At 39.0% G+C, this 12,649-nt stretch overlaps 1 protein-coding gene across 1 annotated transcript in view; it reads right to left on the bottom strand.

Moving 5' to 3' along the window:
- Positions 1-12,649, bottom strand: part of Cstf3 (cleavage stimulation factor subunit 3) — an 84,505-nt gene that overhangs the window by 7,432 nt on the left and 64,424 nt on the right. Inside the window, exons 12-15 of the mRNA XM_059261036.1 lie at positions 12,310-12,426; positions 11,800-11,874; positions 4,902-5,045; positions 3,560-3,662 (exon numbers count right to left, since the gene is read on the bottom strand). Coding sequence (XP_059117019.1) covers positions 3,560-3,662; positions 4,902-5,045; positions 11,800-11,874; positions 12,310-12,426 — 439 coding nt within the window. The remainder of the gene's footprint in view (positions 1-3,559; positions 3,663-4,901; positions 5,046-11,799; positions 11,875-12,309; positions 12,427-12,649) is intronic.

Raw genomic sequence — 12,649 nt, 5'->3', positions numbered from 1 at the left:
TGTATCTAAATTATACTTCAATAATTTTTTTAATACAGCAATGTAACCTATTTTTAATGTCTTAGCATACTCAATTTACTAACTGTTCATATGCAAAATAAGTCCATGAAAGATTAAATGTATTCACCCAAAGTCATATTCATGACTTCAAGTGAATATAGTGTATTTTAAAATTTTTTTTAAATGATTTATTTATTTTTATTTTATGTGCACTGGTGTTTCGTCTGCATGTGTGTCTGTGAGGGTGTAAGATGCCTTGGAACAGGAGTTACAGACAGTTGTGAGCTGCCATGTGGGTGGTAGGAATTGAACCCAGGTCTTCTGGAAGAACAGCCAATGCTCTCAACCTCTAAGCCATCTCTCCAGCCCATATTTTTAAATTTTTACTTTTGTCGTGTCCCCCTGCCCCCCCCCCCCCAGCTGAGGACCGAACCCAGAGCCTTGCGCTTGGTAGGCAAGTGCTCTACCACTGAGCTAAATCCCCAACCCCTTAAATTTTTATTTTATGTGGAGTGCTTCTGCATTTATCTGTGCACCACTTGCATTCAATTCCCCTGGAAGCCAGAAAAGGGTGTTAGAGCCCGAGACTGAAGTTGTGAGTCTCCATTGCTGAGTCTCACCAGGTGCTGAGACTTGAACCCAGGTCCTCTGGAAGAGCGGCCAGTGCTCTTAACTACTGAGCCATCTTTCTAGCCCATATTTTTAAAGATGTTATTAAATCTTCCATTTCATCCATGCTTTAATCCAAGGTTTGTTCCAAAAATCCCTTTTAGTATCCCACATAACCTTCCCCTCTCACTACCTGCTGTGCTGTCTGACTGGAAAGATGCTTTCCCTTTTCTTTATCTGGCTAACTATTGTTCATCTTCAAGACCCAACTCACATGCTTTCTGTGAACCCTTAGGATAGTGCTGTCCACACAGTGGAATGCAGTAGAATGTCATTCAAATCCCTGCTAGCCATACTAAGAGGGTTAGATTAATCTTAAGCATACTCAAACTGTCCTTTCAACATGTAAACAATAGTTTACATTCTTTGAATTAATTTATTTGTTTAAATTAAGTCTTTGGAATCTGGCACACACACCGTTTGGCATAGGCACACGTCACTTGCTCAGTAAACGTCTAGCGTCTTCAAAGCCACTCAGAATAACTCCAGGGCTTAGACTTGTCATCTACCTGCCCCACAGTGCATCATCAGGGCTCTGCTATAGTTACTGCTTCCTATATTTCATAGACAAATCAAATACATGCAGAAACTTACTTGATCCTCTCAGTCTTATGAAAGGTTTAATTATTACAACCAAGTTGCCAATGGGAAAACAATAGTTTCAAGTTTACACACCTAACCTCACATACAAGTAAATACAAGTTTTCTTAAAACAACAAGATCATTTTTTAAATTTTTATTTTTTAGATTTATTTTATGTGCATGACTGTTTTGCCTGCATACATGTATATATACCATGCACATGCTTTTAGATCCCCTAGAACTGGAGTTATGGACAGCTACAAGCCACCATTTGGTTGCTGGGAGCCAAACCCAGGTCCTCTGCAAGAGGAGCAAGTACTCCTTATCTGCTGAGCCATCTCTCCAGCTCCCCAAGTTGTTTTTCTTTTTTCTTTTCCAAGAAATTATATATCCTGAACTATCAATAATTATAGTAATTTTTATAGAGACACACATATGAACACGTTTCTTTTCAAATTTCACCCCCATAACCTGAGAGTGCTTTACGTTACTATACAAGTGTCTTGGAGTTTGGTGGCTATAGACATTTTTGTTTCTTCTTTTGTAGCATTGTGTTCCATATTTCCCATCTACTGGGCAAAACTTTATCACCAAGCTACATCACCAGCCCTAGAGGGCTTTGAAAGTATCTGTTTAGGCCCAGGAGATAAGAGATAGTTGCACAGTGTGGCTAGAGAAGAACACAAACAACCCCGTTCTAACTGACTCTGCAGCTTCGTCTAATTGTGGGTAGCACTTTCCAGATTCCAAACCACTCTGTAGAGTCCCAACCATCTACCATTTATTCAGGGAATGTAGAGACATTGTTGATAGGACTGGGCACAGAGCTCAGCTTGATGTGATGGCTATTCTTGGTTGTCATCTTGATTACATCTAAACTAACTAAAATCCACGTGGCTGGGTGTACCCATCAGAAATCTTTTCTTTTTTTTTTTCTTTTTTCTTTTCTTTTTTTTTTTTAAATATTTATTTATTCTATACACAGTGTTCTGCCTCTATGACGGAAGAGGGCACCAGATCTCATTATAGGTGGTTGTGAGCCACCATGTGGTTGCTGGGAATTGAACTCAGGACCTCTGGCAGAGCAGCCAGTGCTCTTAACCTCTGAGCCATCTCTCCAGCCCCCCAGAAATCTTTTCTTAAAGAGGGAAGACCCAGCTTTAATCCAGATCTTTCGAGGTAGGAAGATCCATCTTTAGTTTGGGCCACACCCTGTGGTGACAGCCTATACAAAGGACAAGGAAAAAGGAAGCTCTCACTCCTTGCCAGCTTGTTCTTGCTGTTGTTGGATAGTCCACTCCTTCAGTGGCATTAGAGCCTACTTCTTAAGGATTCTGGCATATACTGAAGACCAGCCGAGACATCCAGCCTTATGAACTTAACAACTACTGGATTATTGGACCTTCCCTTGGTAGACAGGACCACAGCCTGTAAATAATTCTAACACAGACACAGACACACACACACACACACACACACACACACACACACACACACACGTTCCTTCTATGTAAATTCTGTTCCTCTAGAGAACTAATACACTTGCCTAGCATGCAGAAGATGTTGGGCTGAATGCTAGCACCACATAAATTGGGCATGGTAACAAACTTGTAGGCAGGTGGATTTCTGTTAGTTCAAAGCCAAACTGGTCTACAAGTTTTAGGCCAATCACTGTTATATAATAAGACCCCGTCTAAAAACTAAAATATTGAATTAGTGAATGATAGGCTACTATTTCCTAGGTGCCTATCAAGAAGCTGTTTCTAGTGTAATGTTAGAATTACAACACTTTAAAGAAGAAAATAAAACCACCCAAATCCAGGTACATAATTTCAGATTGTTTAATATTTTTTTTTTTTGTTTGTTTGTTTTTTTTGTTTTTTTTTTTTTGGAGACAGGGTTTCTCTGTGTAGCTTTGCGCCTTTCCTGGAACTCACTTGGTAGCCCAGGCTGGCCTTGAACTCACAGAGATCCGCCTGGCTCTGCCTCCCGAGTGCTGGGATTAAAGGCGTGCGCCACCACCGCCAGGCCAGATTGTTTAATATTAAGAAACTATGGCAAGGACTGGAGAGATAGCTCAGAGGTTAAGAACACTGGCTGCTCTTCCAAAGGGCCTGGGTTTGGTTCCCAACACCTACGTGGCAGCTGACAGCAATCTATAACTTCAGTCCAGAGGCTCCAATGCCCTCTTCTGACCTCGGAGGGCCATAAAGACCTGGGTACACACATAACATGCAGGCAAAACACACAAAATAAAAATAAATAAATCTTAAAAGAAAAGACACGACAGATTCTAGAATCAGCTTACCATTGAGGTGAGAGAGATAGTCGATATAAGCCAATACATATTCTGGAATGTCTCCGTATTTCTTTAGTCCCAATTCAAAAATCTTAAAGGCAACAGATTTGTCCTAGAAATAAAGACAGTACTGATTTCCATGAAATGCCAGACAATGTATTAAAAAGAATATGAAAACTACAGAATCTAATAGCCATGGCAATGCACACCTATGATCCCAGCAGGAGGGACTGAGAGGCAAGAGGATTGCCACAAGTTAAAAGTCAGCTTAGCTTACATAGCAAGACACTTTCTCTAAAAAAAAAAAAAAGAAAAGAAAACAAAGAAAAACTTCCACAACATCTAAATATGACAAGACACAGAAGAACTAAAATGGAAATTAAAATCTTGTTACATAAAAACTACTGAGCATAAAAAACAACCAAGCGTTTAAGTTCAGGGCCAGTCTAGGAAATGAAGCAAGAACCTGTCCCTTTAAAATGAGAAAAGAAAAAAAAAAAATATGAGGAAGAAAGAGAGAGAGAGAGAGAGAGAGAGAGAGAGAGAGAGAGAGAGAGAGAGAAAGAGGGAAAAAATGAAAAAAGAAAGCCGGGGATGTAGCTGGTGGTAGAGCACTTGCCTAGAATGCTCAAAGTCCTGAGTTCAACTCTCAATACCACCATAAACAAAATAAAACAGCTAAGTAGCCAATGTTAGCATATTGTCTAAGACATATTCCATGGCTGGCTGCCAGGTTGCATTTTCTGTAATCCCAGGACTGGGGAAGTGGAAGCTGGAAGATCAAGTTTGAGACCAGCCTGAAATACTTAGTGATGATATGTGACTCAAAACAAAACAAAATCCAACAAACGAACAAAAACAACCAAGGGTGAGCTGGGAGGGGTCAGTGGTAGAACACTTGCTTGTCATGTATCAATCCCTGAGTTCGATCTCTAGCACTGACCCCCCAACTCCCCCCTCCAAAAAAAAATTCTAAGTAGAGAGCTTATCTAGGATGTCTGAGGCCTTCTAGTATATAAACAATCAATGAAAAAAGAAAAAAAAATTAAAAATTTGGAGTTTAATAAGGCACAAATTAGCAAGCAATTGAGCTGGATAATGTTCCACATAATTTTATGCAGATAAACTTAAGGCCTCCTTTAAAAAACGAGCAATTAAGCTTAATTACTTAAAGTAGGGCTTTCAGAGATGAGGTCTTTGCTATGTAAATCGATCTGCCTGTCTCTACCTACAGTGCTGGGATTAAAGAAAGGTGTGGGTCACCATGCCCAGCAGGACTGCTTTTCTTCTTATGAATACACTTCAGATGAAGAAAATGCTATCATCTGTCTATGAGCATTTCAGTAGTTACCTTACTACAGTAATACTCCATGAGTGCTGCAGTAACATAGACATGATGGCGAGTTCTGGCATCCTCTCTTGCTTTTTTAAATATCATTCTTCCAGATTTGATACCTTCTGCTCTCCTTGCAAATTTCATATACTGGATATATACCTATGAGAAAAAAATTATTTGTATTCTACACATTAGGCAGAATATGGTCCTCACAGCATCTAGTACCAGAGCACTGAGCTCTATGCTAATGTTTCTAGTGTAAGAAACTACAGAGTAAGAATTACTTTTCCACAGGCATTAGGGATACATGCTAATTTTTATTGAGACATAATTTACATGACACAAAATTACTCTCTCTCTCTCTTTTTTGTTTTTTTTTGGTTTTTCAAGACAGGGTTTCTCTGTGTAGGCCTGGCTGTTCTGGAACTCGCTCTGCAGACCAAACTCACCTTGAACTCAGAGATCCACCTGCCTCTGCCTCCAGAGTGCTGGGATTAAAGGCATGCGCCACCATTGCCCAGCTTCTTTTCATAGTAGAGATCTTCACTCCCTTGGTTAGGTATATTCCAAGGTATTTTTTTAAAAATTGAGGCACCTGTGAGTGCCCATATTTCCCAGATTTCTTCCTCAGCATATCTATTCTAGTATAGAGGAAGGCTAACTGATTTTGTATGTTACTTTTGTATCTTTCCACTTTGTTAAAAGTGTTTGTTCTAAGTGTTTTCTGCTGGAGTCTTTAGGTTTCTTATCATAGAATCATAGGATCTGCAAGTAAGGATACTTGAACTTCTTCCTTTTCTATTTCCAGCCGCTCTATTTGCTTCTCTTCTCTTGCTGCTCTAGCTAAGGCATCCAGAACTATATTGAATAAAAGTGGAAGGAGTAGATACCCTTGTCTTGTCTGTGACTTTAGTGGAAATACTTTGATTGTCACATACATGTTTATCACATCAACATATGTTTCTGGGGTTGGAAAGATGGCTCAGTGGTTAAGGGTGCCTACCACTCTTTCAGGACTCACCTCAGTTATCTCACAATCACCTTTAACTCCACCTCAAAGGGATCCAATGCCCTCTTCTGGCCTCAGAAGACACCTACACTCATGTGCACAAAACCACACACACACACACACACACACACACACACACACACAAACAAACAATTAAAAAAAAATCTAAGCAAAAATGTTCCTTGACTTCCCAGTTTCTTTAGGACTTTTACAATAAAGAGATATTTGAGTTGATTTGCTACCTTTTTAAAAAGTCCTTCTTTATGCGTGTGTCTATGCACACACATGTATGTGAGGAGGTCAGAGAACAACTCTGGGAACCGTTTTTCTTCTGACACTAGAGTCCTGGGGATCACAAGTTGTAAGGCTTAGTGACAAGTGTCTTTGCTTTCTGAGCCATCTTACTGGCCCTAATTTCTCATACTCTTATCCATCACTGGCCCTGATTTCTCATACTCTTATCCATGTAGCTTTCTTCTGGTTTGTATTTTACTCTCTCTCTCACCTCCCTTTCCCTCCTCATGTCACCATTTAAATATTGATACTTTTACCTCTATAACACCATAAACTACACTTCCCTCAATCAGTTCCCCCAAACCAGTCTCTGAACCTTACAGGGGACAGACCTTGATATACAAAAATGTCTTCTAATGCCAGTTAATATCAGGACTCTTATTCTGTTACTACAGCTAGGGCATAAACAGCAGTGGACTCAAGTAAAGTTAAATGAAAAGTGGGGAAAAAAGGAATAAAAAATAGAGGACACAGCTGGGTGGTGGTGCATGCTGTAACACAGAGAAACTCTGACTCAGAGAGAGACAGAGAGAGAGAGAGAGGCAGAAACAAATTCTGGGGATGTAGAACAGGATCAAGACAGAAATACCAGGGTGCTTAATTGGTGAGCCATGTCTCCAGCCCCAAAGAGTTGGTTCTTGAAAACAGAAGTAACATTGATAAATCCCTACCCAAACTATCCAAAGAAAGAAAAAGATACAAATTAATAAAATTAGATAAGAAAAATGAGATGTTATTATAGATTACAATAACAATAGAAAATCATTAGGAAGTACTTTGAAAACATATCAGAAAAAGCTGAAAATTCTAGAAGAAATGGTGAAAAACCTAGAGACATATGACCTACCAAAATTAAGAAAATATAAACAAGGGGGCTGGAGAGATGGTTCAGCACTGACTGCTTTTCCAGAGAACCCAGGTTCAATTCTCAGCACCCACATGGCAGCTCACAACTGTCTGTAACTCCAGGTCCAGGGGATCTGACACCCTCACACAGACATATGTAGGCAAAACACCAATGCACATAAAATAAAAATAAGTAAGTTATTTTTAAAAAATATGAACAATAAAGTGCTTCATAACAGTCAGTGAGCCTGAAGGAAGAATAAAAAGTCTCCTAACAAAGAGAAGTCCAGGTTCAGATGGATTCACTGCTGAATGCTCCCAAACCTTTAAAGAACTGAAAGCAACATTCTTCAAACTATTCCACAAGGATGAGGAAAGAACCCTGATATCAAAAATAGAGGACACAACAGAAAAAACAAAAACCAACTCTGTAGATATAGAATATATTCCCTGATAAACACAGCTACAAAAATTCTCAATAAAATTCTTGCAAATCAAATTCAAGAACACATAAAAAGATCATACACAATGATCAAGTTGGCTTCATTCTAGAGATGAAAGCTTGGTTCAACACATGTCAATCAATAAGGGTAATCCAGCACCTAAATAGATTGAAGGACAAAAAGGACAGGATTATATCAATGGATACCGAAAAAGCCTTTGACAAAGTTTAAAACTCCTTCATGATAAAAACCCTGAAGAAAGTAGGAGTAGAATGTACATATCTCAATATAATGACTATATACAAGAAATTTAGCACCCACATTATCGGAAAGAAGGAAAAGAAGGATTGTCTCTAAATTCTGGAACAAGACTTAGTACTCACTTTCTCCAATGATCAGTCAATATAGTACCTGAAGTCTTAGCTAGAGCAGGAACACAAACAAAAGAAATAGATTTAAAAATGGAAAAGTCCGCCTTTAATCCCAGCACTCGGGAGGCAGAGCCAGGTGGATCTCTGTGAGTTCGAGGCCAGCCTGGGCTAACAAGTGAGTTCCAGGAAAGGCACAAAGCTACGCAGAGAAACCTTGTCTCGAAAAACCAAAAAAAAAAAAAAAAAAAAAAAAAGGAAAAGTCAAATCATCCCTTACTTGCTGGGCATGGTGGCATATGCCTTTAATCCCAGCACTAGGGATGCAGAGGCAGGTGAGTTCTAGGCCAGCCTAGTCCAGTTACAGGATAGCCAGGACCACATAGTAAGACCCTTTCAAAATAAACAACAACAAAGAAATTATCCCCTACTTGCCAATGAGGCAAAACTGTATTTAAAAGACTATCTATTCCATCAGAAAACTATTGGCTCTGATAAATATTTTCAGCAAACTATCAGGATACAAAAACCAACATAAAAATCTGTATACTAACAAAAAACTAGCGAAGAGATTAGGAAAAATAGCTCATTCACAATCACTTTTAAAAAAACAATACAAAATATTTAGGAAGAAACTTAACCAAGGAGGTGAAAGACTTCTACAAAGAAAGCTTTTTTAAAATATTGATGCACTACATTGAAGAGACATGAGAAGATGGATAAATGTGTATGTTCATGGATAGGCAGAATGATGATGTGCAAGATAATGGTATTACTAAAAGCAATCTACAGATTCAACACAACTGCCATAAAAATTCCAGTACCTTAATGTTGGGACAGGGTCCATGAAGGAAGCTATATGAGGAAAATTCTGAGAGCTTGTAAGAAAATTCCAAGAAAAAAAGACAAGAATCTGTGGCCTCTGTTCCTCCATAACATGAGTTGTTTTTGGAATGTGCTTTTGTGTCCCTTCCAGGTGTAGCAGACAGGAATGGGTTTACTCATCATTTACTGTTATTATTCAGATGGTGTTTCCAAGCATGGGTGTCTTCATGATTGTGTACAGCCTAAACTCATGTGAACTTTGCTCAGATGAGCTTGCTTAACCCTCAGAATACCCTCAGAATTGAGGTTATACCAATAAATTGTCTGATGCTCTTAATAAGTTGGCTATTTCATGTGACTTTAGTTCACCTCATTATTAGGCTCCACTCTACCAGGTTCACACCAACTAGAGCAATAACTTAATATAAGACCTCAATTGAAATTGCCAGAAGAAAACATAAGGAAAATAATTCAAGGTGTGGGTACAGGCATGATCTTATTAAAAAGGACTATAATAGCACAGAAAATAACTCCAAAACTGACAGATGGGATGATATGAAATTAATAAGCTGTCTTTTCTAGCTAGCTATACTTCAGACAAGGGCCAATATTTAGACTATATAAATAACTGCAAAATTAAACACTTCCCCAACAAAAGTCTTCCAGACAATCAATGTAATATAGAAACCAATCTATATTAAATCAATGAACTGAATATAAAGTTCTGAAAAGGATTAGCCCAAATGGCTATTTTTTTTTTTTTTTTTTTTTTTTTTGCACAAGTGTCAAACCATCCTTAGCCATCAGGGAAATGGAAATAAAAGCTACTTTGAGATTATATCTCACTCCAAACAGCAGTCTACCACCAAGAAAACAAAAGACAACAAATGCTGCTGGGAATGTGGGGAAAGAGAAGCTCTTACACACTGCTTATGGGAATGTAATGTAGTACAGTTACTATGGAAATTGAATGGAAGCTTCTCAAAAAACTAAGATTAGAATACTATATTACCTAGCTATTCTATTCCTGACATATACCCCAAAGACTCCAAGTCCTACCACAGAGATAAATGCACATCTATGTTTACTGTTACTCTATTCACAATAGAAGGGAATAGAACTATCCTAGATGTCCATCAACAGATGAATAAATGAAAGAAATATGGTATATCCACACAGTTGTACTCCTAGGCACTTAGAAAGTAGAGGCAAGAGGATTAGTAGTTCAGGTCTATCCTCAGCCACACAATGAGCTCAAGAACAACCTAGGCTGCATTAGACTCTGTCACAACATCTCCACTCCTTAAAGCCAAAAAGAAAAAAAAATGATAGTATACATACATAATGGAATTTTATTCAGCCATAAATATATAATTGTGACATCTTCAAGAAAATAGATGGAATTGAAAAGTATTATCTTAAGCGAAATAAGCCAGACTAAAAGACAAATTCCACATGTTTTCTCTCACATGTAGATCCTAAACTTTGATTTTTATATACATGTATACATATCTATATATAGAAGAGATGGTGTCTTATGTTAGGGTTTTTATTGCTGTGAAGACACACCATGACCATGGCAACTCTTATGAAAGAAACATTTAATTGGGGTTGCTCGCTTATAGTTTCAGAGGTTCAGTCCATTATTATCATGGTAGCAAGCATGGTGGCATGCAGGCAGACATGGTACTGGAGAGGTAGCTGAGAGTCCTATATCTTGCAGGCAACAGGAAGTGAACTGAGACACTGGGTGGTATCCTGAGCATAGGAAACCTCAAAGCCCTCTCCCACAGTGACACACTTCCTCTAACAAGGCCATACCCACTCCAACAAAGCCACACCTCCTAATAGTGCCACTCCCTATGAGATAATTACAGCCAATGACATTCTAACTACCACAGGTAGCCCATGAAACTATAAACTCACCCATGAGAAAAGAGACAGGAGAAGTATGAGAAACAGGATCTATGTGAGATGAAAGCAGAAGGCTGTTGGGATTGGAAAGGCACCAGCTAAGGGGAAGGATGTATACATATCTATATATAGAAGAGATGGTGTCTTATGTTAGGGTTTTTATTGCTGTGAAGACACAGCTAAGTGAAAGGTGAAAGGCACCAGCTAAGGATGAGATAGGGAAGTAGCAAAAACAAAGTATACATGAAAATGCCACAGTGAAACCCCTACTTTGTATGCTTGTTTGAAAAGACTAATTAAAAAATACGACCATTGAGTGTTATATATAGTGGGTAGCTGTTCTGTCTATGACCTTGAAGCACTGCCCCTAGAGATGCAGCAGGTAACTGTTCTACCTGCCAATGACCTTAAATGCCCCTGGGGCATGGCCTCTCTGACCCTTAAGACTGGGGATGCATGTAAGCATCTCTCTGGCTCCATTGTGGTACGTGGGTGCTGGACTGATCCAGGCAGCCGGAACAGCATTCCAGAACCTCTATCAATTCTGTTCTGTATGTGAGTTTTCCCCCTAATAAATCCTTTGCCCTTTAAACAGACTCCATGGATTTCTCATTATAGTTACAGAAAGACCTTTCTTTAGCTATTTCATAGTGATGCAGTAAAAAAAAGAGCCAGGCAGTGGTGGCGCACACCTTTGATCCCAGCACTTGGGAGGCAGAGGCAGGCAGATCTCTGTGAATTTGAGGCAAGCCTGGTCTACAGAGTGAGTTCCAGGACAGCTAAGGCTATTACACAGAGAAACCTTGTCTCGAACAAAACCCAAAAAAGCAGAAACAAAACAAAACAAAAAACCCAAACCAATAGAGTAGAGCTCACCAACTTTTAGGGATTGGGACACAGAAGGGTATTTTTCAGGGGTGATGGAAGTGCTTTGTTTCTTTATTTGGTTTTTGGGGCAGAATCTTATATAGTACAGGATATCCTTAAACTCGCTATATAGTCAAAGATAACCTAGAACTCCTGATCCTTCTATCTCCACTTCCCAAATACTGAGATTGCAAGTGTGAGCCATTATGCCCAGCAGTGTTTTGTATAGAGGGTCCCAGAATCTAATAAGACATAAGAACAATGAATCTTATTGTGCATGAATTAAATTTTTGTTGTATGCAGTCAGAGGAGGATGGTAGGAAAGACAGACTTGGAAGGTTACTCACCAAGGTGGGGTCAATATCCTCAATTGCCAGAAGTCTGTTATATATACTGTGAACCTTCTCATACTTCATGCGACTCTAAGGTGGGCAGAGGAGTTAATGTAAATATATACTCACAAACAGCAGATCTGAGCTTTAAGGAGCCCGAAAACTATATTCCTGTCCCACAACACACACAATGGCACCTGTACTGCACATAAACTTATATGAACTTGAGCACTAAAAACTGTTTATTGTTATCATCTCTGGCTACAAAAACAAAGAAGCTGCCAGAAAAACAAAAACAAACCAACCAAACAGAAAACAAACAAACAAACACACACAAAAACTTAATCCTGCAGTAAAATTGTAAGCACCAGATGTAATCCCAGTATTGATTAGCAGGCTCAGGGAGAAGTACAAGTTTGAGTTTGAGGCCAGCATGGGACACACACACACACACACACACACATACACACACATACACACACACACACACACACACACAGTTCCAAACCTTTGGACTCTTCTCACCTCTTCATAATCTGCATATGCAAAATAAAGGAGCATGTTCTTCTTTAATAAAGTGCTTATGGCTCTTTCATATATATTAGCAGCTTCATCACTAAATAATTTGGCATTGTTCATATCCTAAGAGGAAAAAGGAAGCACATCCACAACAACTTTAATGTAGTTCAAAGAGTAAAAATGAGACAGTAGCCATTTTATAAGGTACTTACTAAAAAAGCGTGCAAATACACACTTGCATTTAAGAAAGAATTACCAAGGATTTCTTCCTGCTCTAGGCAGAGAAGAGTTTCTAGGGCTCAAGCCCAGGGGCCTCTACCACCCAATTGTGCACTTCAGCCCCATG

This window comes from Peromyscus eremicus, chromosome 4 (assembly GCF_949786415.1).
Source record: "Peromyscus eremicus chromosome 4, PerEre_H2_v1, whole genome shotgun sequence".
Taxonomy (NCBI): domain Eukaryota; kingdom Metazoa; phylum Chordata; class Mammalia; order Rodentia; family Cricetidae; genus Peromyscus; species Peromyscus eremicus.
Note: the sequence above shows the minus strand (reverse complement) of the source record. Positions and strands in the feature narration are given on the sequence as shown.